We start from the raw sequence: 25,062 nt of genomic DNA, 5'->3' as shown, positions 1-25,062 counted from the left end.
TGCTCCGACTGAGTGACCCAGGCACAGGCTTTCGCTGGGGTGACTGGGCCTAGCCCCTGCCCTGGGGCTGTCTCCTCTCCTCAGTCGGCCCATCTGGCCCTGGATGGCAAAGAGACTGGTCACTCCCTGACAGACCTATGAGAACCGCCGTCCCCTCGGCTGCGGTGAGAAGGAGGCAGCGAGGATGGGAGTGCGTTGTCTCATCGTGGGGAACGAAACCTTTTTAGATGGGACTCCTGTAACTTCCCCCAGGTGTGAACAAGTGAGAAAAGACCGTCTGCCTCTTGTGAGTGTGTCCGGCAGCAGGTGATTTCCTCCACAGGGGAAAAAGCCTGGGGCAGGTGGGTTTGAGAAGGCAAGAGCCCGGGCCCTGGAGGAGAGCCCCCTGCCTCAGGGGCCAATGGAAAGAGCCCACCCAGGGGAACCAAGAAGCTCCTTCAAGCTCCAATCAGCCACGGGCTCCCTTTGGACGAGTCACAGCCTCCCAGGATCCCCAGAAGGAAAGGTCTCTCAGAGTACACTGCCGTGGTGTTGGCTGTTCTGCCCCTGCCTGAAGACTTCTCGTGAGGAGAACTCAGTTCTCCAGAGAATATCCCGCTCCAGGTTGGATAGCCCTCCTTAGCTTGAGCCAAGATCTCCCCCAGGGCAGCTTCCTAGTTTTGTCCTTGGGAGTCATTTGGAAAATCTGTTAAATGGGTCTAGTGTTACCTTCAAGGATGTCTGGAGAACTGCAGGGAGAGGGAAGGTAGTGTCCGTGCTGTGGTCATTCACACGCCCTCAGGACAAGGGGCACTGAGTCCTCTGTGCGAGCCCTCTTCCTTCTTGTTGGTGGCTTCCAAAACCCCCTCTGGCCCTTCCATCTGGCAGCCCGCGCCCATCATGCAGGCCCTCCTTGGCCTCTTCAGGGCCCTCAGCCAGGTGCTGCTTGGAGAACTGCAGGGACCAAGAAAAGCCCTTCTGCTCCCAGTCAAGCAGTAGGTGCCCAATGCTGGCAGCCTGAAAGGGAATCTGTACCCATAAACCCCACCCGTTGCCCCTAGATAGTTTATAATTCAGAATTGGAGGCCATCTGTTAGCCCATTCCTTTATCTTAGGAGGGGAAACAGAGAGGGTCCTAGAGACCCCCTAGTCTCTGCCTTTCATCCAAGGCATGGATGGATGGAAACCAAGATGGAAACCGAGACCCAGAGAGGGTCTCTGTGGATGTGCCCAAAGTCAGCCCGTACCTGCCCTGCCCGGAGCAAATAAATGTCTCCTCGCCGCTCCCACAAGCCACTGATAGAGAAACCCTGTGGCCTCCTTAGGTTGTGGCCACGAAGACCTAGGTAGCCCCCTTTCATCCTTCCTGTATGCCATTGACCTCTCTTTCCCTCTGGACACCGGCCACCGGTGCGCCGGCTACCCCACAGTGTGCTTTCAGAAGCTCCGGGGATTCCAGGAGGAGCTTGTGGGTCACACCCCACGGGCCCTGGCTCCCACTCCCAAATAAAACCCCTGACCTTTATTGGAGGACCACTCCTCGGCCTTCTGCGTCCCTGTGAGGGCAGCCCAGGCCAGCAAGCGTTTTGCTCTGTGCTGGTCCCTGGAGGGATGCTGGCAGAAAGGAAAGCCAGCTAAAGCAGTCCTGGCCCGGCTCAGACCCGGCCCCTGAGAGCCATCGCATCTCTGTCCCTGAGCCCCTGGGGCTGGTAGCAGGGAGGCAGGGGCACCCCAAAGGGCAGCATGACCCAAGAGAGCCAGGTGGGGACGGTCAGGTAAGAGAGCCCCAGGATCACACTTCCTCACACAGAAACAAGCCCGTCTTCTTCCTCCTTTCTCTCTCTGATGCCTTGATCACATCAGGTGCGGGGGCACCTCAGCCGTTTCTCAGGGAGGCACCAGATATCACAGCCCTGCACCAGCCCTGCCCTCCGATGCACCTAGAACCCCGTCCCCATTCTCCTGTGTCACCCCTAGGTTCCCTGGCCCCAACCTGTAGTAGGGGGTCTGTCCCCTCTCCCCTTCCTTCACCACCTGTCCCAGGAAGGCCACTCCAGCTCTGCTCTTTGCTTAATGAGCAAGTGGATTCAGATGCACAAAGCCGTGAACCATGGGTAGGTACTCGGTTTCTTTCTTTCTTTGTTTTCAGAAACAAAGCTTCTGGGAAGCTCGGACTCTGGTTCCTAAGGGGTGCCCTCTTCTGAAGGGTTTAAAACTTGCCCGTGATGGTGTTAAATGGGTGTGGGTCTCTACAGGTGCTCTCCCAAAGGAAAGAAAGGCCAGCTGGGGCTCTCTTCCTGGGCCACTTTTTGGCCCCCCTCTCTGATCCTGTTAAGGTTTCACTGCGATTGTGAGGCTAGAACAAGAGCCCAGAAGTTCATCTTGGCTGAATTCTTCCCTCGGGAATTGTGGCTTAACTTAGGATGAAGAGAATGGCCAGCCCAGCTCCAACCTCCCCTGTTCTAAGAGCCCATTTCTACCCGTGATCCTCCAAGGTTTAAGGGTCCTCCTGAGCTCTCCCATTTCTACCTATAATACCCCCAAGATTTAAGAGCCCTTCTCAGCTTCAACCTTCCTTGTTCCAAGATCCCTTCCTTTTCTGATGTTCTGTAGATTCTGAGTGCTTGCCTATGCTTTTGAAAGACGGCTCTAACCAGTTGAATCAGTTCAACAAGAGGGAGAAGTCATTTTTATTCCTGGCCTCCCCAAAACAGGATTCTCCATCCCCACTGATCACTCCAAGTTGGAAAAGGGCTTCAGAAATCATCAGCCTCCGGTCTCTCCCAGCTTTCTCCGCTTCTCCTTCTCTAACTTGGGTTTCGGTCAGTTCATTTATCCCACCACCTCCCAGAGCCACTTCCTGTTCTCTTTGTTCCCATTCAACCAGCTGTTTCTTTCAGGAGGCTCTGGCTGGGCAGTCAGAAGGGGGCTGTCTTTCCTCCAAGGGCAGACCTGACCAGGGTCTCCAGCCCTTGACCCACGGCTCACACAGATAATGGGGCAATTAGGGAAAGTGCCCCTTCCCCTCGCTGACCCGAGACCCCTCCTACGGAACTAGAGAGGTCAAGCCCCACTAGGAGTGCTGTCCCAGTCCAGGAAATCATTGGGCTTCCCCTAATCACCCTTGGTGGACTCAAAGGTCCCTTGCTGCAGAGTGGGGAAGGATGTAGAAAATTCCCTTTAGTTTCCTAGCCCTGGAGCTGGCTGCCTGCTGTCCATCTTTAAGATCGTATTCCTTTCAAACCCAATGAGATGGGATACTGCCGACATCAGTGGGTGGAATAGACATCCTGCCAAAGGCAGTAACTGCTTCCTTTTCAGGGAACAAATGACCCAGGGAGTTGGGGGCTGGGGTCAGAGAGAAAGATAGTCACAAATCCCAAGACAGGAGCAGTCCTGCAGAAGGACCTCTGGCTCTGCCCGCCGCTGGCTGTCTGGGTGACGGACTGCCTCTCCTTTCCCTCTGCCTTTCCCGGTTACTTACTTGGGTCCCTTCCAGGAAGCCCTAGCTTATCAAAGTGGATGCATTTTTCCATGATAAAGCAACATCCTGCTTACAGAAATCCCCTCGCTTCCCTCCTCCAAACAGGCAGCCCCCTGGTTCCTTGCCAGGTCATCACTTTGGGAAAATGGTTTACGTGAGCTAGCTGTCAGCCCTTCTAGTCTTGGTGACTCAGGAAGCGGATAATTCCCTTTCTCTTTAGGAGCAAGGGATCTGGTCACCATCCCTATTTTTCCAAGACAGAGAAGGGGCACAGATAACTCTCTGAAGTGTCTGAGAGTGCTTTACGACCCTGTTAGGACCTGTCTGGAGAAAGGGACACTGGCAACAGTTGAAGAAGTCCTCTCCTCCCCATTGCCCTTGGTTTGGCTAAGAGAGCCGCCCCAGAATTTGCCAAGGAGCCATTGGAGTTGGTGGAAAGAGGGCAGTCAAGAGTTTGGGGTCCAAGTCCTTCCTCTGACTTACTCTCCCTTATGGCTATAACTGGGCTTAGATTCTGTCTGTAATAAGGTGTAAAAATGGTTCCCCTGCCTCTCTGCCACGAGGAAAGAACTAGGGGAGCCTTAAAATTCCAGGGAAACACAAGCTGGAATTAGTATTTGGGGGGGGGGGGTGCGGCCTAGTTGCCATGCCCGGTCACTCCTGGCTCAGGGCTGTTTCTCCCCCTCCCACCCTGCCAGGGACTCAGCTGGGGCAGGGAGGCTGGGCAGGGGCCCCATAAGGCAGCACAGCCTGGCTCACATTTCACTCTCTCCCTTTGCCCCTTCAGATGCGCTGGCTCCCTCCCTCCGAGGCTACTTCTCAGGGCTGGAAGTCCCGTCAGTTCTGCTGAATACTGTGTAAGTAGTGCCCTTGCCTCCAAGTCTGGTCTCCCTACCTCCCTTTGGCCATCTTGTCCCTTCTCTTGAAGCAGAGACACCTGGGCAAAGCCAGGGCTGGATGCTTCTCATATAAAAGATATGGATGAGCGTTTGTGAGTGCAACCTGGTAGGTGCCAGCTGCCTGGTTCTGGGGCCAGGGGACAGGTTTAGGGGCCATTTCCATCAGGCGTCCATCAGCAAAGAGGGCAGACCTAGGGCAGCTGCCCCAAAGAACCACACGTACCCTTGAAGAAGTCTCAGATGGCTCGGCCATTTCACTTCATTTGGCCAACCTTACTTGAGCCTTCTGTGCTCTAGGCCCTGGGGATGGAAAACAGCAATGAACCTGACTCTCCATTCAAGAATCTTCCATTACACAGAGTCCTAGTAAAGGTCTTACTTTCCATTTCTGTTGGGGTCTAGTCCGGCTAATGTCCTGTGAGCCAATTTTCTGCTCCATAGGATGTGATTGGTTCTGGGTGTGCCCTTTTTTGGGAACTAGATGGAATCAGCAGACTCTACTGGTCCTGTTGCCAGGGTTTTATTATGAAATGACTTTAAAATATTAGCTATCATCCCAAAGAGATCATTTGGGTCCCTTCTCCATGCCCCTCATTGAGCCCTGCAAATGGTGCTGCGGAAGCCCAGTTAACCGGATCTAATAACAGCTAGGAGAGGTAAGAGAAAAGAAACAGCAATAATTCCAGATCACAAATCTGGGTCACTAGAAGGAGGATGGTGTCCCTGACAGAAACAAAAATGTTCGGGTGGGGTTAGAAGAGAAGGAATTCATTTTTTATGTGTGTTTTTTAAGTCTTGGAAGAACCAATGAGATGTACAGAGAGAGGTGCAACCAGATGTTAGTGATGGAGTAGAGCTTGGGAAAGATGTGAGGGCCAGATGTATAGATTTAGGAATCATCTAAGTAGAGAATGATCAATCTGTTTCCAAGGAGCTGACCAAGATGATCAATGTAGAGAGGCAAGAGAAGCCAGCTTGGAACAAAGCTTTGGGGTAAGCCCTCTTAAGGGGGTGAAGATAGATGATGATTCAACCAAAGAGACTAAGAGGAGGCAGTCAGGGAGGTAGGAGGAGAATCAATCCAATCTAGGATGGATTTAATAAATGCCAGTTATGTGCAAGGTACTGAGGATTCCAGAAGGAACAATGTCAGAGGAACCAGGAGAGAAGAAAGGGTTGGTGGGCTTGACAGCTTCTAAAGCTACACTGAGGGCCAGTATGATGGAAAAAGAGAAATCGGACTTCACAGTGGAGAGTGATTCTTGATAACCATGGAGTTAGGGCCAGCCTAGTGGTAGAATCTGGAGTCAGAACATAAGGCATTAATAAGTGGGAGGTGAAGAAATAAAAGCAGGGTAAGTTATATGTGACTGTCATGAACGAGCAAAGTTTATTTTGTATTGATCTAGTGTAAAGTATGTGTCTTATGTAAAATATATAGTAAGTTATTGGTGACAAGCTGTATGCCCTCTCCAATTCCAATTTTGATGTGCAAGGACTGAAAATGTTGCTGGGAGAGAGAGATGGGCATTTTATTTTATTTTTTTTACTAAAATGGACAGGAAGAGCACATTTTGTAATTTGAGAAGGAAGAGCAGTGGTTCTGGGAGGACCAGAGTTTTCATTCAGCATGCCCCAGGAGAGGCAAGAGTACTTACTTCTGATGGGAAAGATGACTGTTTTTAGCCATTTTTTGTTGGGAAACACTGAATCGAAGAACTGTTTTGGGAATGTGAGACTGTTGTATACTGCATGTGTCTTATCTGAGAGAAATATGCATTTGGAGGTTCTCATCCCAAGTTAGAAATGAGTCATCACATCTGAGAATTACATTGCATTGGAACTGGGATGTAAAGGAGGGAATGGGGCAAGAGGGTGGCGTGCAGTTTCCAGGTGTTGAGCACAGAGGCAGAGACACATAAGGATGGCCTTGGCCATTGTATGGACATTGAGAAAGGAAATGGCAGCTGGATTCTGGGAAAGAGTAGTCCAGTTTGGTTGGAGCTACTTCATGAAGGGGAGTAGAGCAAACTTAATTTGGAAAGGTAGAAGGAGACAAGTTGGTAAGAACAAGTCTGGGGGGTTTCTGCAGGGAATCTCATCAACTGTCCAGGTAAGAAGATGAAAGATTAAGGCCAGTTCCTTTACAGATCTACATATATGGAAAACTCCATGAATTTTCAGATTTTTTTTCCTTGTATTTATCCATTTTGCTGGTTGTTTTTTCTCTTCCTTTTTTCTTAGGAAAAAAAAATCTTTGTTATAGGGGATGCTGCAGGGGGGAGATACAAGAAAAAATATAGGTGAAATAAAACAAAATATATATATATTAGAAAAACTATTTCATACTATAGGAGGGAGGTGAAGGCCAAGAACTTGGTGTGAATGGCGAGATAAGGGTGCATACAAGCCATGAAGTGAATAGAGAATCAGTAAGACTCATTACCTGATTGGATATGGGGGAAAGGGTGTGCAGAATGAGTTACAGTGAAGGTTGTGAACCTGTAGGATGGGGAAATTTGTGGTGCCCCCGATAGAAAAAGGGAATTTTGGAGGTACTTTTTAGTGAGGAAGAAGATGATATCAGGTTTTTCAATCTGGCTGCATCTCGATCCGAGTTCCTTTCCCATGAGGGATAAAATTTCTCTTTCACAAATCTAATTTAGTAACTGCAGCTGAAACATAAATATTCTGGTGGGGGTGTGGGAAGACAGGCATGCTAAGTCATGGCTGTGAATAGGTCCATCCAACTATTTTGAAGAGCAATATGGAATTATTCAAGAAAAGTTACCAAATTGCATCCTCCCCTTTGACCTAGTGATCCTACTAATGGGTTTATGGCCCAGGGAGCTTACTAGCAGGAAGAACGGGCCCATCTGTGCAAATACCTTTACAGCTGTTCAATTGGGAGTAGCAAAAAGTTGGAGAGAGGCTACGTGACCAACCATTAGGAAAAGACTAAGCTAACTGGGGCATGGGAATGTAATGAAATCCTGCATTGCCAATAGGAATGGCCAACAAGAGGGTTTCAGACGAAAATAGAAAGATAAAGTATGAACTGAAAAAGCCAAGAAAACAGTGGAGAATTGTCAACATCCCGGTCAGCATCACCTTGAAGTCACAGCCCACAGCCTTCCTTTAGCTCAAAAATCGCTCAACTACAGAAATGCCCTGGGCTCTATCAGTCTCAATACTTGGCACTTGTACTCAGGGGTTTTTACGAGTGTTTATTTAGGGGTGTCCACTCTGGGAAAACAAAATTTAATTTATCAATTTATTTGATATTATTGATCAATTAATATTATCAATTTATCAATGTATAAAAATTAATTTATCAATTAAAAAACACAATTCTCAAATCAAGACTCATTAGGATAATTTGGTGCTTTGGTCTTAGTGACTCAGAGGAGTTGTTCTAATTCCCTTCCGTGTCCAAAGCGTAAAGCCACGGAAAGAATGTTGGGTTTGGAGTCCAAAGACCTGGGCTTGAATCTCAGCTCTTCCACTTACTATTTGATCGTGAGCAAGCCCCCTAATCTCTTTGGGCCCCACTTTCCTCCTCTATAAATAATAGAAAGGGTTGGACTATGTGGAGGTCTGAGGTACGTTTGCAGAATATCCCTATAAATGTTGTATGTGCTCTGCCCCTTTTTCCATTCGAAAAATGGAGAAACTAACCTTTTGGAGGTATTCTCTACATTGTCCAGGCTGTACTGACATTTATACCTGCTTCTGGATTTTCAAGGACAGGGTGGATTGGAGAGGAGAGATATTAGAGGCAAGAAAACCAGGCAGGAAGCCATTGCTTGTAGTTCATTAAGAAGTACACAGTGATGATGTGAACGAAGGGGACAAATACAACATGACTGGCAATTGCAACAGCCTTTGGAATATCCATTTCCCCTGAGGACTGAAACCTGGAGAAAGGCCTGGTCACTAAATGATGCAGAGAGCACCTTCAGTCCTGTCATTTTAGATGACTTTCATGAGTCTTAAGGCACTGAACAATATATAGGATGGGAAAGGTGTGGTCAGATAAAAAGTTCCCCTGGATTGATTATTAGTAAGAGTTATTGATCTCTGGGAGTCCTAGATGACTACGAACTGACATCCTTTTAAGTTGCATTAAAAGAGGCCTAGTCTCCAGAGGAAGGGAAGTGGTTGCTTCCACCACTGTTTTCCTTGGTTAGACCACATCTAAATTTTTGTATTGAAACCTTAGCATCATTATTTTTTCAGAAATTTATCTATTTTTCCAAATAATTGATGAGAGTAAATTCTGAGTGAATATGATAGCCTATTTTCTTTTCACTTTAATTTTTCTTGGTTGCTTAATGCAAAATGCCTGGTGTGGAAATATATTTTGCATAATTTCATGTATATAAGGGCTATCATATTTCTTACCTTCTCGGTGGGTAGGAGAAATGGTGGAAGGGAAAAGGTGGGGGGTAAGAGAATCTTGAGCTGAAAATAATTTTTAATTAAAAAGAATCAAAGTGACAAAGTACCATATTGTGTCATAAAAATATAATGAATATTGACTATCCAGAGAAGCGGATAGGAAGATAGGACAGTGAATTGATGCAAAGAAAGTGGGACAAAGAAAATAACACACACACTGACACCAACAATTTAGTTACTAAGATCAACAATAACAAAGAATTGAATGCAGTATTATTATAGTAGCCAAGCTTGGTCCTAAGGAGACATGAAAAGGGGTGCCTCATATACTTCCCTTCTTCCTTTACAGAAATGACAGCCTTTTAGGGGTAGAACAGTGCATTTAATTTTATTGTATTATGGTCAGTTAAGGATGTGTTTAATATTGCTGCTTTCTTCTGTAGTTGTTTGCAAGGCTTTTATGCTCTACCATATGGTTAATTTTTGTTAAGATGCCATGTATATCTTTTTCCCCCCTGAGGCAATTGGGGTTCAGTGACTTGCCCAGGGTCACACAGCTAGGAAGTGTTAAGTATCTGAGGTCACATTTGAACTCAGGACCTCCTGACATCGGGGCTGGTGCTCTATCCATGCACCAACTAGCTGCCCCTGATGCCATGTATATCTTAAAAAAATGTATACTCCTTTCTATTCCCATTTAGTCATTACCAGAGATGTGTCATGTTAACTGAAGAATTCTGTTCAGTTCCTTCTTTCTTATCTTTTGGTTAGATTTGTCTAGGTATAAAAGGAAAACAATTGGATTATTGAGACAAAGTTTTTTATGCTTTTACCTTCTCTGAGATGATTTACAACTAAGGTTCATGCCTCTCATATTTTTCAAATTGTACCTTGAGTTACACAGCCTCTATTAGATTGTTTGCTTTTTTATTATGGTATTGCATTTAAAATATATTTTTCTACCTAACAGTATTTTATTTTTTCCAATTACATGTAAAAATAGTTTTCAGCATTCACTTTTATAAGATTTTGATTTCCATTATTTTTCTTCCTCCCTGCCTTCTCTCCTCATTCTCTAAGACAGCAATCTGATATATGTTATATATGTTCATAGATTGTATGCTTTTGAGGGCAGGGGGCTCTTTTATATCTCCTCACATTTGCTTATAAACATAGGGGACTTTTTGTTAATTTCAAGTAAAACCAGGAAAGGACAACTTGGATTGCCTGAAACTGGTCTTTCTCTCCCCTCTGATAGCATATTTGACCCATAGTAGCTAATAGATATTAAGGAATTCCAGATATTTGGGGTTGTTTCTCTGTATTTGTATTCTTTGTATTTCTTTGGTAAGTTTCTTTGTATTTAATTTGAAAATATTTTGTATTGACTTCTCTGTGTCCTTGTTGTCTTCCCACAGTAGAATGTAAACTTTTTGAAGGCAGGGAAGGTTTCATTTTTGTTGTTGCTTTCCCAGAGTCTAACCTAGTTTGGGACACACAATAGGTGCTTAATAAATGATTTTTAAAATTGAATTAGGACATGGTGCAGTGGAAAGACTGCTGGATTTGGAGCCAAAGTACTTGAATCCAATTGCTGGCTTAGAGACATGCAGTCTGAATAGTATGTATACTCCTCTATGACCTATGTGACTTCCTCTTCTGAGTCTGTGACCTTATAATCATGGGGCCCAACTTCCTCACTTTACAGAAAAGGAACCTAAAAGCTAGAGGAATTATCTGACCAACAGCGTAGAGGTTCTCGGTGGCCACACTGGGATTCGGACTCTTGGTTCTCTGACAGTGAATGTAGAGCGCTTTCCCCATGCTTCAGGAATGTTTTCAGACCCCTCCAAATCTAAGCACCCCTGGTTTAAGACCAGGGATCCTGTGGTGCCTGGAGAGGATTGCCCTGGTGACTTACGTTCACAGGTACATCTCTTCCTCCTTCCCAGGTACCAGGTGTGTGATGGCGGCTACACTTTGTCTTGTGGGTATTGATACAATCTTTGGCAGTGGCTGCTGGTTTCATGAGCTGTTTTGTAAGACTGCAGCTTACTGGTGAGTATATGGAGCGACCAGCCAGACCATTCCAAAAGGTTTTATGAAGGAGAAACTTTCCTGTAAGAAGAGCTGACTTCTTTCTCACAGCCCTGCACTTGGTTAAAAAAAAAAAAAAAAAGATAGGAATCTTGCCTCAAATGCAAAATACGGTTAACAGCTTTTTAGCCTTGGTGTCATCTATAAAATGGGGATAATAATAGCACCACTGTGGTTGTTGTAAGACTAACTGAGATATTTGTAAAACTCTTTGCCAACCTTAAAGTGCTATATAAATGCTAGTTGTTATTAGACCTGAATTTGAATCCTGCCTTACTCACTTGCTAGCTATGTGACCTTGGCAAGTCATTGGTCTCCTCTCAGCCTGCTTCCTCCTCCTATACTGACGCTCGGAATTGCTATCACGCCTCCTTCTCAGAGATGTGATGTTTAGCTGTAGGGAGATAGCACTGGCTATGGATGTTATGTTTCTTGTTATCGGGATACCTTGTCCCTAACTGCACCAGTGCAGGTCCCCCTCCAGCCTGCTTAGGTTTTTCCCATTACAAGGACAGCTATACCTTACTCACCATAGCCCAGGGACTTCTGGTAGCCAAAGTCTCATGGGTGGCACACTTTAAGATTCACAAAATACCCAATACCCAGAATCTTATTTGATCCTCACAATCCATCACCCTGGGAGGTTGGGGCTATGGTTATCAGTCCCCTTTTTGCAAGTCAAGAAAACCTGAGCTGTGGAGGGACGTGAGTAATTTTTCTCGGGGTCTCACAGCTAGTAGTTTTTCTCCTTCAGTTCTGCTCAGAATTCCAGCCATTCACCGTCGTTGTGGATTTTGACAGTGTCGTCCTGCATTGCTCTCCCTCCCAGCATCCTGTAACTGCCAGTTTGATAAGCATTCTATTGGTGCCTCCTTCCAAGTTATTGATAACTGGGTGGAACAGGACAGAGCCAGGAGCTAGTGTCCTGGGGCACTCCACTGGAGAGCTCCCTCCCAGAGGCCACATCCTGGAGCCATTCAGTCAGTCCCAAGTCCATCGTTTTTTTTAGGCTTTGTTAAACTCTTTACTAAAAATCTGGCTAAATATTTCTTGTGGCATTTTGCCAGTTATAGTTACCCTGAATGCGAGGGAAGTGTGAATGCAGTCTGGCCCCAGGGGGCCACCAGGTAGGTACTGCTGCCCTTCTGGAGATTTGTTCAGCCCTTCTCACCATCCCCACTCCCCTTACAGGAATACACTCTGCCAGTTGTGCTACATTTCCCATCCTTCACGTTCCCTCTCCCGTCCTGGATAGCAGATGGCTAATTGTGTCTGTGTGCTCTTTCAGTACTTGAGGGTGGGGTTCATCCGCATTCCTTCCTGTGCTGGGGAGTATATTGGGAGTGGGGTGCTCAGGGAGCAGGCAAGGAGTCTCTGCCAGAAAGGAATGAACTCCAAAACATGTTAGTTTTATAACTGTAAATGTTGGTGGAGAAAACACTGATGGCACGCTGCTGGCACTCCTCAGGCCTCAGTTTCCTTCTCTGTGAAATGAAAAGGTTCCACCTCTGGGATGCTATGAATTCTCTAGCTCTCAATTTTCTCTTCTGTAAAAGAAGGGGTTGTATGCTAAACTCAGTATTGAACTAGATGGCTGCCGAGGTCTACTTGTACCTCTGTCTGTGAATCTTTGATTTCTTTCTTACCTTCCAGAGAAAAGGCCTCCTAAACACTTGGCAAGAAAGGCTTTCAGAAAGCTAGATGGAGCAAAACCTCCTCCTGCTAGAGAAAAACAGTCTCTTCACAGGTTAACATTTACAATGTGGAAAGGGTTTGACAAGAATTGATATCCTAAGTTATCAGATGCTTGCTGTGAAGCGGGTGGGAAGAGCCCTGCAGTCACACAGATAGTGACCTCCACGAGATCAAGTGTGCAAGGGGCTGCTGACTCCGGCCACTGGGACAGCTGGGACAATTACCTGGCCACGGTCTCTTCCAGGCTGAAATCCACAAAAGACATGTAGTATTTTTTTTAAGTGACCATCCTATTTGCTTTTAAGTCAGAAAATTGAAATGGCACTTTGAGGATCCTTCCAGCTGGAGAGCTTTGCTGTTTGGGCTGAGAATCAAGTCTTAGCCATAGAGGGTACAGAAGAAGAGAGAGTGAGGCTGATGACCTTGTACACCTCTTCCTCATTTAAATCCAATTTATGTGCAAACCAAGACATCACACAGACCATTTTGCCATCTTTACTTACCTCACAAAGTCCAAAGACGAGCACATGATGAAGCAGCAGGTATGGTCACAATCCTGCCCACAGCTAGCCCAGACTCTAGCACCAGACAGAAGCAGCAATGGGATTCGGCAGCCCCCTGGTGTCTGAGGAGCCTTTTAAGGATTGCTGCTTCTCTCCTGACTTGAGGAGGCAGAAAAGGTGCCCTAAAATAGTCTCCTTCACCCAACCCTGGCCTGTTTACCATGGCAGGAGGGAGAGTCCCACCCTATGGTCAAAAATAGTACAAAAACTTTTGTTTTTGTTGCATGTTTCCATGCAATGTGTTACTCACTTAAGGACAATATGAAATCCAGTAGATCTGAAGGATGAACAACTCTTATTGCTAGAGAACTGAGCAGGTTTAATATCTGGGTATAGCAGCCCCAAGTGAAACAAAGCAGGCAAATGAAGGCACAACTGGCTGCAGAGAAGGGGACTGCTGCGAAGCTGATAAAGGTTTTGCAATCAAAATATAATCTAGTCAGCAAGCTTGTATGTCTACTAAAAGGAGTGAATGACAGTCTCATGATAGTGCAATTGCCACTTGCAGGAAAACTCCACACCACCACCATTAATGCCGAGGCTCCCACTGTTACAAGCCCCGATGAAATCAAATCAAAATTATATAAAGACCTAGAATCCCTCATTAGTGTTCCAAAAGAGCACAAGCTGATAATTCTGGGTAATTTTAATGCAAGAGCAACAGACTACCAGATATAGCAGGGGATCCTTGGGAGGAATGGAATTGGAAATGGCAACAATCATGACTTACTTCTGAAGCTTGTACATCTGTTTACTTAAAGGCATTCTCACAGAAAACCTTTGCTTTTATACTTTTTCATTGTAAGGAGAAGAGACAGACAGGGGATATGTGAGTGAAAAAGGCAATATGTGGTACAGAGTGATGAATACATCAGAGACTCGTTCTTTTTACACAAAATATTTACATTCAACAAAAGTGGTGGGCCCAAGACAAGGTGACTACCAGAAAACTTGATTAAAGTACTTCTCCAATGAGGAAAAGTTTGTTGCAAACTTGGAGGGAAAGCTGAACCAACATACAGTTTGCAATAATAGAGTTGAAAAGAAGTGGGCAACTTGGAGATGTAGTGTACAGCACTGCATTTGTAAATCTGGGTCAGAAAGCTTGATGAAAAGGATGAGGAAATTCAGAAGCTGCTAAATGAAAAACAAGAACTCCATGGAGTTTACCAGCACGATGGTTTATCCATCTCTAAGAAGGCAGAGTTTAACTCCATCAGAAGTAAAGGGCAAGTGAAGCCTCAAGAAGGGCAGGATTCTTGGTCTGGTAAGAAGATAGATGAAATTCATTTTTACATTGAGAACAACAATCCAGAGCACTTTTATACTGTCCTGAACCTATGGGGCATCTCAGCTACTCGCTGCTGATGGAGTGACATTGATTAATGATAAGGACTAGTTCTAGAGAGGTAGACTGTTCTGCACCGATCATCATCTGTTTGAGTTGTCTTGGCAAGATTCTGAAGGCCCTTGGCAGGATAAGAGATCAGACACTGAAGCCCTTTCTTGACTGAAATGCCAAGCATTCGAACCCTACTGCAGGGATGAGGAATATCTCTGATGGGCTGGCCCTGTTGTTCAGATGCCAAACGTGCTTGCCTAAAAGACTTTTGTGGAGAACTCACACAAGGGAAGCGCTCACAATATGGTCAGGAAAAGCGATACAAGGAATTCCTAAGGTTTCTGAAGAAATTTGCAGTTGATTGTGAAACGTGGGAAACAACTGACATAGGACCTCTCAGCTTGTCCTTCCTGTATGAAAGGCGGTGCTGTGCTTTGTGAGTAAAGCACAATTGCAAAACTCAAAAGACATCTGAGATGTGCAAATTTTATAAATTCCCCTTCCAAATGGTTGTATGGACTATTGGTGCCTGGCCTGTATTATTAGAGCCTTCCAAGCTCCTATTGATCTGATCAGGCACAGTCAGACACACTGTGCTTGGACTTCAATATAGTGATTTCATTTTGGTCTTTAAGAATTAAGGACAACTATTGTCATCTTTTCTATTTATAGTTTGCCTTTGTATCCCTAGTGTTTAACAGTGTTAAACCATGGCAAATAGTAGGCCCTTAATAAATGCATCTCGACTGACTGGCTGATAAAATTGTATTTCTTCTATGTGTATATAGACATATATACACACACATTATTTATGTGTGTGTACACTCTTGATTCTCTATAGGCAATGACAATATGTTAGACCAGAAGTTAAAAAGACTTCCATTCAAATTCAGTTTCAGACACTTAATAGCTATGTGACCCTGTTGTTTTCAGTTTTATTTTTTTATTCTGATATGTGTTGATGCATTAATTCATTCATCTCCTAATTTCTTGAACCATAAATGTAACCCTTAAATTTTCTTTCTTAATAAAAGCATCCTCTGATACAAATTTGCCTCCAATTACAGTTTTGGCTGCCTACCATATAACGTGATATCATATATTTGTTATCTTTACCATTGGTTATCATCCTTGTAATTTTTTGTTTGTCCTGAACATTTCTCATAGCCTTTACATAGCATTTTAAGGTTTGCAAAGAGCTTTATAAAACTCTAACTCTAGGAAGTCAGTGCCATTATTATCCTCATTTTACAGACAAGGACATCAAGGCTGATTTGAGTGACTTACTTGCCCAGTGTTGTGTGGTTTTGGAGGATTTGGATTCAGGTCTTTCTAACTGACCTTGCCCAGTGCTCTCTCCTATTTCTTGTGTGATCCCTTGAATCCTTACCTTGTTTTCTGACCAACCCAACCAACACCAGAAAGGAAAGATGGAATAAATATGTCATCTCCAAGCAAGTAGCAGAAGGAACACTGGGTGGACAAGCAGGCAACTCATTTGGGATCTGCAACTTCTTCCTAACCTGGTTCTTGCTTTTCTGTTTCAGGCTTGAATGAAGCACCACCTGGTTTTGATTCCTCCAAGACTTTGCCACAGCCTCTATCACACATCTGTACTTGTCGAAGAAAAAGTATAATAATAAATAAAAATGTTTTTTCTCTTTTACACTGTATAATGTAAGAAATAGTGTTTCTGTGAATGCGTGGTCTGCCATCCATTGCTGTAGAGTTTAAAAGGAAATTTTAAACATCACCTAAACACGCAGCAGGAGAGAGTGTTTTTTATGCCAAATATTATAAGGATGCCTGGATTTTCATACACTGGGTTGGATCACAGTTTTTGTGTTTGACTTTTGAATGCTTAGAATAAGAATTTTTATTTTGTATCCCTTTTAAGCTGCATGTTTGGGGAATTTTTAAAAATCTTATCAAGCTCTTTTGTATTGTGAGTTTATGTATTTTTGTTGTTCTGGCTCAAGTCTCGGGGAAGATCCCACATGGTGTGCATGTCAGACACAAAGTTGTATATAGTTAGGGAGTTAGCGTTTAACTCCCAGTCCTACTGGCATATTTAGGTAAGGTTGTCTGGATCCTTGGCTAGGGGAGTTTCTCTTCTTGGTCTGTTCCTGGCTAGCTGAGCTGAAGTTTTCCGGGTCTAGGTCCCAGAATTAGGGACCTGGGCCAGTAACAAACCACAGGGTCAGCCAAACTGAATGGGGAGGGGGAGAGGAAGTGCCTTGCCCTTCCGTGTACTGTCACACCCCTCGAGGAGGAGCACCTAGGGGAAGAAAGGGAAGAGCGCTTGCTTTCCTTATGATCAGAAACCTTGCTCAGGGTTGGAGAGAAGCTGACCCAGCCTGTCAAGTCTCCTGCAGGTCACAGCTCTGCAAAGGGATCCTGCAAACACTAGGTTAGGCTTCTGGATCTTTGGCAGCCCGAGCCAAACATAACCGTTTTCTATTCCTAAGACAATGTCAGCTCAGCATAGGAGGAGCCGCTGTAAACTGTACGGAGCTCCGTGTCTTCACACCTTTTGTCGAAAGAGACCTCAGAATCCAATCGTCCATCTGCTTTTGGTCCTACGTTTGTTTTGCGTTACTTGTCTGATACTTTAGAGGCTAATAAACATGTTCACCATTTTATCATAGGTGTGTTCATCCTTGCTTTATTATTGGGTTGCTTTTTCCTAGCCCTGCAAGCTGGAGCTCTGCAAGCAAGGGTTGGGAATTATAAGAATGACAGTAAAGAAACCCAAGCTTTCTTAAGTCACAAAAATCACAGTGAGGAAGAGAGATGAGGTGGAAGGTATCCTTCCTATAGTGAAAGGGAAAGCTCAAACTCAGGATACCTCATGTGTCACTGCTCTGAAACAATCTGCTGGGACCTTCATGGATGATCGGTGGCTCATGGGTCATAAGCCTGCCTCCATAGGAAGCTAGCTGGCTCTGTCACCCCCAGCCTGTTACACTTTATTCATAGCATGTCTGAAGGTACTTTTCGATTGTGACTTTTTTTTAAGAAATGCAATTTTTCTTCTAGCTGTCACCCAGCTGCCCTAGCACGTTTTTGTATAGGACACTCCAAGGCACCTGCCCTGTGGACAGAGATCAGCAAAGCTTCGAGTGCCAAGGAAGGATCGGGTTCCAGTGCGCACACGGCAGGCATAGATGGGGGACAGAACACAGGGAGAGCAGGGAATAAATGAGAGCGTTCTCTATGGAAGCTGCCTCAGGCACTTAGCTCACCCATCTTAAATGCATCATCTCTGCTGATGCTCAGAACAGCCCTGCAGCTAGGAGTACAGGCTTAGTCTCTTTTCATAGAAAAAATGCGAGCCACAACTAGTTAAATACCGTTGCTGCAGAGGTCACATAGTCTGGCTGGTGAGTCTATTGCTGCTTTTGCCACAGACCTCGGTTCTTAACCCAGCGTTGTCCAAACTTTGGACGATGATTTCAATGTTATTCAATGTTATTAGTTTCCTTTGTGGCTCTATTTACGGTGTTGTCACCCATTTGGAAAATGTTATTCTAGGATGGCTCCATGACAGAAAAAGTTCATCCCTGACATATCCACCCTGGCAATGGAAGGGTCACCAGAGAGGCTATTCAAAGCCAGAAGATGCCTCGTTGCTGGCTGAGGTGGCTTACCCGAGCCTCGGGGGGTGATTCCGTTTGTAGACAGAATAAACTTCACTTGGTGAGAAGAAGCTAAGGCTCTTCCTTTTTGTGGAGGACCACTCTGCCACGGGGCTCACTTAGAGCAGCACACGAGTCATGGCACCTGTTCTATTTCTGATAGCCCCGGACCAAGTGCTTCCTGCTCCAGGTGTCTGCCTGGAAGCTCACTCCAGTTCTCTGGACACGCGGGATGCCTTCAGAGACCCGTCTGCCATGCCGGGCCCTGCCTGGCTTGCTTAGCAGCAGCACACGAGCCCTGGCATCCCCCCAGCTAAGCTGCTCCCCCTCATCAGCTTGGGCCTTGGGCCAGCAGAAAGTCAGAATGGAACGTTGCCCCCCAGCTGTAGCCACAGCCGCAAGTACAAGGCTCTGGGTGCTGTTGCCCCAGCTGTCGCCTAGGGGAAAGCCCTGAGGGCAGGTGAGGTCCCAGCTCAGGGCCCTGCTTCTTTATACCCTCCCCAAGCTACCATGGGCGCTGGCCTAAGTGACCTCTGGGTCAGATCCACAAGCATTCCCTACTACACAGAGCGCACAAATCCTCGGGCCAGAGTTGGGGACACAAAACTGAGGGCCCCAAGGAGCCCGCTGAAGGACACGGGATTTTAAAAAGGTGAACCATGCTGTCACTGGCATGGGGAGCATGCTTTAGCAGTCAGGTCGGGTTCTTCATATAGGGCTTCAGTGCATAAATGTGTATCCCTATGTATTATATGCATTTAAAAACCAAGACTTTCTCAGGGTTCCATTGTCTTCAGCAGACTGGCTGCCCGAAGGCCCTGCTGAAACCCGGCACCAGAAGTTGACCCAGGCTCTTTGTAGGGGCTTTACCCCCAAATGGGGCCTGGAAGGGCTCTAAGGAGAGCTCTGTCCGGCTCTAGCAGCTCAACCTCATCACACTCCTCCCGTGGCCACAGCCAGTCAGTCTGGTCTGGATGGGAACTGTAACTGGGAGGAAGGTGCTTGGTGGGGAACCAGGTGTGGTGGGTGGGTATATACAGTTATGTCCCCATTAGCTGCAATAGGCTGCTGCTGCGCCTTTCACAGTAGAACAGACACATCCTCTGAAGGCTGATGAAGGCGGCTGTCTCTCCACACAGCCCCATTATTCCAGGTCATTTCCCCCCACATCCTTGTAGGAATCAGTGCCCTCTTCCCAGTCTTGGGAGTTGTTCAAAAAAAAGGGCCTTCCTCAGGCTGTTTGAGGCCCTCCTTGTCCGATCATGCTTTTTTGGGGAGGTGCTCTGTGACATTACTTACACACAGCTCCCATGCTCTCTCCCACCCTATAATTTGGATTCCTTAGAAATTGTGTTTCATAATCATAAAGCACTGGCTGAGAGAACAATTGGCATTGAGAAGTCTGTGTGTCAGAGAGCACGCAACTTGGGATAATGGAAGACATGGCAGAACTCCCCAACTCCAATTCTGAAATAGTCTTTGGTTCTCTCTTATTTTATTTTATTTTTTGCTCTTTAAGCAGAGGATTATCTTTGTGTTGGGGGGGAGGTTTCAAGCTCTCTCTGCTTTGGGGAGCACCTTCTCAGTCCATTCCATTACACTGGGAGTTCTTTGGGAGAAGACATCGTTCCCTTGCTATCTTTGTGTTCCCAGCATCCCGTACAAAACATGTAGTGGCTTGTTGATGTGACTGGTCCCCTTTAACCCTATCTAGGGTTCTGAGATGACCCAGTAGTGTGGCTGACAGTACCGAACTTAAGCTTGGCAGCATCAGGCTAGCTCCAAGTTCTTTACCCTGATGCAGACAACAAATTCCAGGTCCATGATACGATTCATTTCAAGATGTCCACAAAACAGACAGCCTTTGTACCAGCATCCGTGAATGAGCACTGATCTTTTCTATCATAACTGGAGATTCAAGTTTCACCAAATTAGGGATTTTGAGATTACTTAGATTAATCCTTTAGTGCAGAGAGTGCTGGACCTAGAGTCTGGAAGATAAATTTACATCCAGCCTTGGGCATTTTCTACCTGTGGAACACTCAGCAAGTCACTTAATTTCTGTTTGCCTCAGTTCTCCATCTGTAAAAAAGGGGATAATAGTACCTACAGCCCAGAATTGATACAAAGATGAAATGAGATAACATTTGCAAAGTGCTTTGTAAACTTTAAAGTATTATTATTATTATAGCTATTTCCATAGTGCTTTAAAATGTGCAAAATGCTATCCTTATCATCCTATGAGACAGTCTACTTACTGTTCAGTTGTTTTAATTTGTGACTGACTCTTTAAGATCCCATTTAGAATTTTTTTTGTCAGAGATAGGGACTAGCTTTCCATTTCCTTCTTCAGCTCATTTTGCAGACCAGACAACTGAGGCAAATAGGGGTAAATGGCTTGCCCAGAGTCACACAGCTGCTAAGTGACTGAAGTCACATTTGACCTCTCCAGGCCAGCCCTCTATCTACCTGCACCACCTAGCAGAGGTAGTTAGTAAAGTATTAATTCTCATTTGGATGGAGAAATGGAAGCTACAGACCAAAGTGAATGCCAGAGCAGCTGGGATCTCCCCAGGACCCAACTGGGGATAAATAAGCTCTGACCGAAGGAAGATAGGACATCAGGTCATGAGGCAAGCTTAGCTGATTTCTGGTGGCCTCTGTCTTTACTGATTTTTCATAGAAAAACTTGAGAGTAATGTAGGACACAGGAATTCTACACTCTTGGCAAAGGGCTATCTCCACTGAAGGGGAAAACCCCACAGTATGCTTGGTATTCATTCACCCCAGATATCTTGGATGCTTTGCCATCCATCCTGCTGCTGCATTCCCCTCTGCTCCTCACAGTTCTCATTCAGGAAACACTGAAGAGATGCAACACTCCCACTGCTTCTAGAATAGCTGTGATGCTGGACTGCCCTATGACCTTGCTCACTATTCCTGAAACTCCTTCTGTGGACGTTACTCCCCACACAGATGGTCTCTACCACAGAATGTCAACTCTTGAAGACCAGACTCTATGAATCTATCCCCAGGACCTGGCACTGAGAGAGTTTAACCACGATTTTTCTATTCCAAGACATCATACAAAACCTCAGCTACCTCCAGAGTGCCTTCCTATCTCTCATCTATAGATAACTGTCTACCGGGCATCTCAAACAGGATGTCCCGTAGATACTTTCAACTTCTTATGTCCAAAAATGGAACCCATTCTATTTCCCCCAAGTCCTCTTCTCTTCTGAGCTTTCCTATTGTTGTTAAGGGGACCACCGTCTCTCTAGTCACCGGGCCTGCCACCTGATTGTTTTTGACTCCTCTCTTTCTCGTCCACTATATCCGGTTATCGAGTCTTACCAATTCTGCCTTCCTGATAGCCCTCGCATGTGCTCTCAGACTGTGACACTGCCAACTCCCTGAGGCAAGCCTTTGTCACTCCGCACTAGCCAACTACAGTAGGTGCAATTAAGATGGTTTCCCTGCCTCAAGTCTCTCCTCATTCCAATCTCTCACTCACTCAGTTGTGCTCATCTCACATGCAAAAGTTATGCTTTCTGCAAATTGGGCTTCAGCAATGAGGGAACAAAGAAATACCCAGAAGAATGGGTTGGTTTTTAGAGGCAGAGGAACTAGAAACCAAATTGCCAGTAATCTCTGAATTATGAAGAAAGCTGAGAGAGTTCCAGAAAAACATCTATTTTTGATTCATTAACTAAAAACTTTGATCACAACAAAATGTGTCGAGTTCTCAAAGAGATGGGAGTCCCAAATTACCTCACCTATCTTCTGAGGACCCTGAAGCCAGTTAAAATGGAACATGGAACTAGAGTATGACAAGGCTGTATACTGTCATCATATTTAACTTAATGTGCAGAATTCATAATATGAAATGCCAGGTGGGATAATCAAAAGCTGGGAGGAATATCAACAATCTCAGCTGATGGCAGAAAGTGAGGAGGAATTAAGGAGCCTCTTGAGACCATGAACCAAACTGTAAAAGCTGATTTGAAGTTTAACCTCAAAAAAACCCAAGTTCTTGGCAACTGGTCCCATCATTTCCTGACAAAAAGAGGGAGAAGAAATGGAAGTAATGTCAGATTTTTTATCTATGGGCTTAAAGTCACTGTAGATGGTGACTACAGCTATGCAATTAAAAGACACTTTCTCTTTGAATGGAAAGCTTCGGCAAATCTGGACAGCAGATTGAAAAGTAGAGAGATCATTTTGCTGACCAAGATCTGTATAGTCAAAAGTATGGTTTTTCTCATAGCAATGTATAGCTGAACACTGCAGAATTGAAGCTTTCAAACTGTGGTGCTGGAGAAGATACTTGAGAGTTCCTTGGACAGGGATCAAACCAGTCAATATTAAAAAAATTTATTTAGGCTATTCACTGGAAGATCAGATCCTGAAGCTGAAGCTTCAATATTTTGGCTACATAATGAAAAGACAAGATTCTCTGGAAAAGACCCTAATGTTGGGAAAGACTGAAGGCCAAAAGAGAAGGGCAAGTCACTATGATAAGATGGATAGACAGTGGACAGACTTGAGATAGTGGAGATTTTTTAAAGGGCCTGGAGTACCCTGGTGTCCAAGAGATCATGAAGAAGTAGACATGATTGAACTACCGAGCAACAGTGACATGATGAGACCTGCACATGAGGATTATCAGCTAGGGGCCTATGGCAGTTACAGAAAAGAAAGAAATGACCTTCTGGTAACTGTGGGAGTTGGGGGGAGGGGACAGATGGAAGACATGCCCTGAAGGGAGAATTGATAATGTGGCAACTGATGAGATTTCTGGGAAAGGGAAGATGCAAGGATAACTCTGAGGTTGCAATCCTGTATGACTGGAGGGATTATATATCACCTAACAGAAAAATATAAGGAAGTTAAGAGAAGGGAAGATTTTGATGGGCAAGAAAGTGAGCCTTGTTTTGGAACTACTGCCTTGATGGTCTCCCCTTTTTTCTCATCTTTTTAAAAAAAATTGCTCTTTGACATCAAATGTTTTAAGATTTAGCTACCAGGAATGTGGGATCCTATACACCCAACAGGCTCAGAGTTAGGCTGCTATATTTCAAAGTTGCTAGGAAATTCTCTGACTTGTCTATTGAAAGACACTGATTTCTCACCATTGGTTCAGAAATGCAGGAACTGAGATGACCAGTGGTACTTTAGGACTAATTAGACCTTACATGGTTCAAAGAGAAACACTGCAAATGAAGTACTCAAGAGTGAGCAATCTATAGAACTGTTATTCCATATATGAACAAAGACTTAAGAGAAAGTTGTCATCAGCTGACCCAAATTAGTTGTACAAAACAAGATATTGGGTCACTGAATAATAAACTGATAAAAACCACCCTAAAACAGAGTGAAAGGGAACTGCAAGCATTGAGCGAGTATGCTTAATGAGGTAATTAATATTCTCCTCCCTAAGGGGAAGCTTTCTGCCATTTTTGAACATGGATTGTATGATGAAGGAAGGAGAAACATGCAATGGAAGGACCAGGAAATGTTAACTTGGTCATCTCCACCCAATGAGGTGACAAGGAAGAGACCTTTTGCACTTCAGAATAGGAAATAAAATTAAAACGCTCATTCTGGTATCTATAAGTGCAGACTGCCTACTTCTTACAAGAATCAACTTACTTCATATACTCCAGTCTTTTTTTTTTTTATCTATTTCTAACAAAGAGGCTTTTCTAAAAAGTGGTAAACTGTCCTGCTGGATTATAAAAGTAACCACTGAATGCAATAAAATATGGTTTCCTCTTTTACACCCAATGGACACCTACAGAACAGAGGACCTATGCCCTAGTCGCAGTCACAGGGTAGGAGAGGAAAATCAACAGGCAAGAAGTCACAACATTGGTTAAAATGTCCATGTTATAAAAATATCTGCTTTCACTTATCCAGATCTTTACAATTGATCAAATAAGCTCACTTAGGTGACCTCACATTCACAAGTGAACGTGTCAAAATTACAAAGAAGCATGGCAACCCCATACTATACTTCTCCAGAGCTGGGAGGCCCACAGGTGTGGAATATTCCATGCATTTTCAGACTTTTGGGATGCATTATTTAAGTTTTATTGAGGCTTTTTCTTCCTCATTTTTTTCTTTCTTTAAAAAATTTCACTATTATATGAGGTGGTTCTCTGGAAGAAAAAACGAGGGATATTGGGGAAATTTTTGATGATAAAAACCAAAGATAGCAATAAAATATTTTTTTTTGGAAAAGAAGAGAGATGTCTTCAAGGGCACATATGATATCATAATCACATTCTATAGACTTAGAGGTCGACAGGATCTAAAATATTATGTAATTATCTCCCTCATTTGATAGATGCTGAAGCCCAGAGAAGAAAGATGAGTTAGTATCTTGAGGTTACTGGGGTAATAATAGGTAACAGAAGTCAAATTCATATCTAGGTCCTCCTACATTTTGGTCCACATTGGAGAGCTGTAGTAAAGAAGGCAATTAGATTGGCTCTGCTGGCTAGGCAAAGATAGTGGGCAGGAAAGGGCAGTTGAAAAGATATAGATTTGATTCAACATAAAGGTAAACTAGTAACTAGGCAATCCAAAAATGCAAGGTTGGGGTTGGGGAGAGGTTCCTCTCTCTAGATGACTAGCCGGCTGTACAGCCAGTATCCAAATGGGGCCAAATTCATCAGATGCCCTATGAGTCCTAAGATTCTGAAGTCTATATAGATTGTCTTTGGTCCAGTCCTTGATGGACTTCTTACGGGAAACTGGAATGAGTCAGTCTTCCCGGCCACATATCATCCTGAGTCACATGGTGGAAGGACATCTGAAAAGAAATGATTCAGACAGGATTTGTACCCCTCAGTCTATTCAATGATCATTTCAAGGGCTGCTGTTTAGCAATGATTAGTGGTGCAACTTTAATTAGCCTGGCTTTCTCCTGAAAGGGTACTCATTGGCCTCCCTTCATTAT

General features: G+C 44.7%; 1 protein-coding gene across 4 annotated transcripts in view; it reads left to right on the top strand.

Moving 5' to 3' along the window:
* Positions 1-17,102, top strand: part of RBPMS (RNA binding protein, mRNA processing factor) — a 165,900-nt gene extending 148,798 nt beyond the window's left edge. For 3 of the 4 annotated variants that reach the window (XR_004230032.1, XR_004230034.1, XR_004230033.1), the window contains 4 exons: positions 1,957-2,093; positions 4,251-4,320; positions 10,716-10,821; positions 16,008-17,102. Coding sequence is in view for 1 of the 4 variants with exons in the window: in XM_031941626.1 (XP_031797486.1) it covers positions 1,957-2,093; positions 4,251-4,320; positions 16,008-16,013 (213 nt within the window). In the remaining 3 variants the exon portion in view is untranslated. The remainder of the gene's footprint in view (positions 1-1,956; positions 2,094-4,250; positions 4,321-10,715; positions 10,822-16,007) is intronic. The other variant, XM_031941626.1, reaches the window with a different exon arrangement.
* The last annotated feature ends 7,960 nt before the right edge of the window (positions 17,103-25,062 follow it).

The sequence above is a fragment of the Sarcophilus harrisii genome, chromosome 6 (genome assembly GCF_902635505.1).
Source record: "Sarcophilus harrisii chromosome 6, mSarHar1.11, whole genome shotgun sequence".
NCBI classification, from domain to species: Eukaryota; Metazoa; Chordata; class Mammalia; order Dasyuromorphia; family Dasyuridae; genus Sarcophilus; species Sarcophilus harrisii.
The sequence above is the reverse complement of the archived record's forward strand: the minus strand, read 5'-3'. Positions and strand labels throughout refer to the sequence as shown.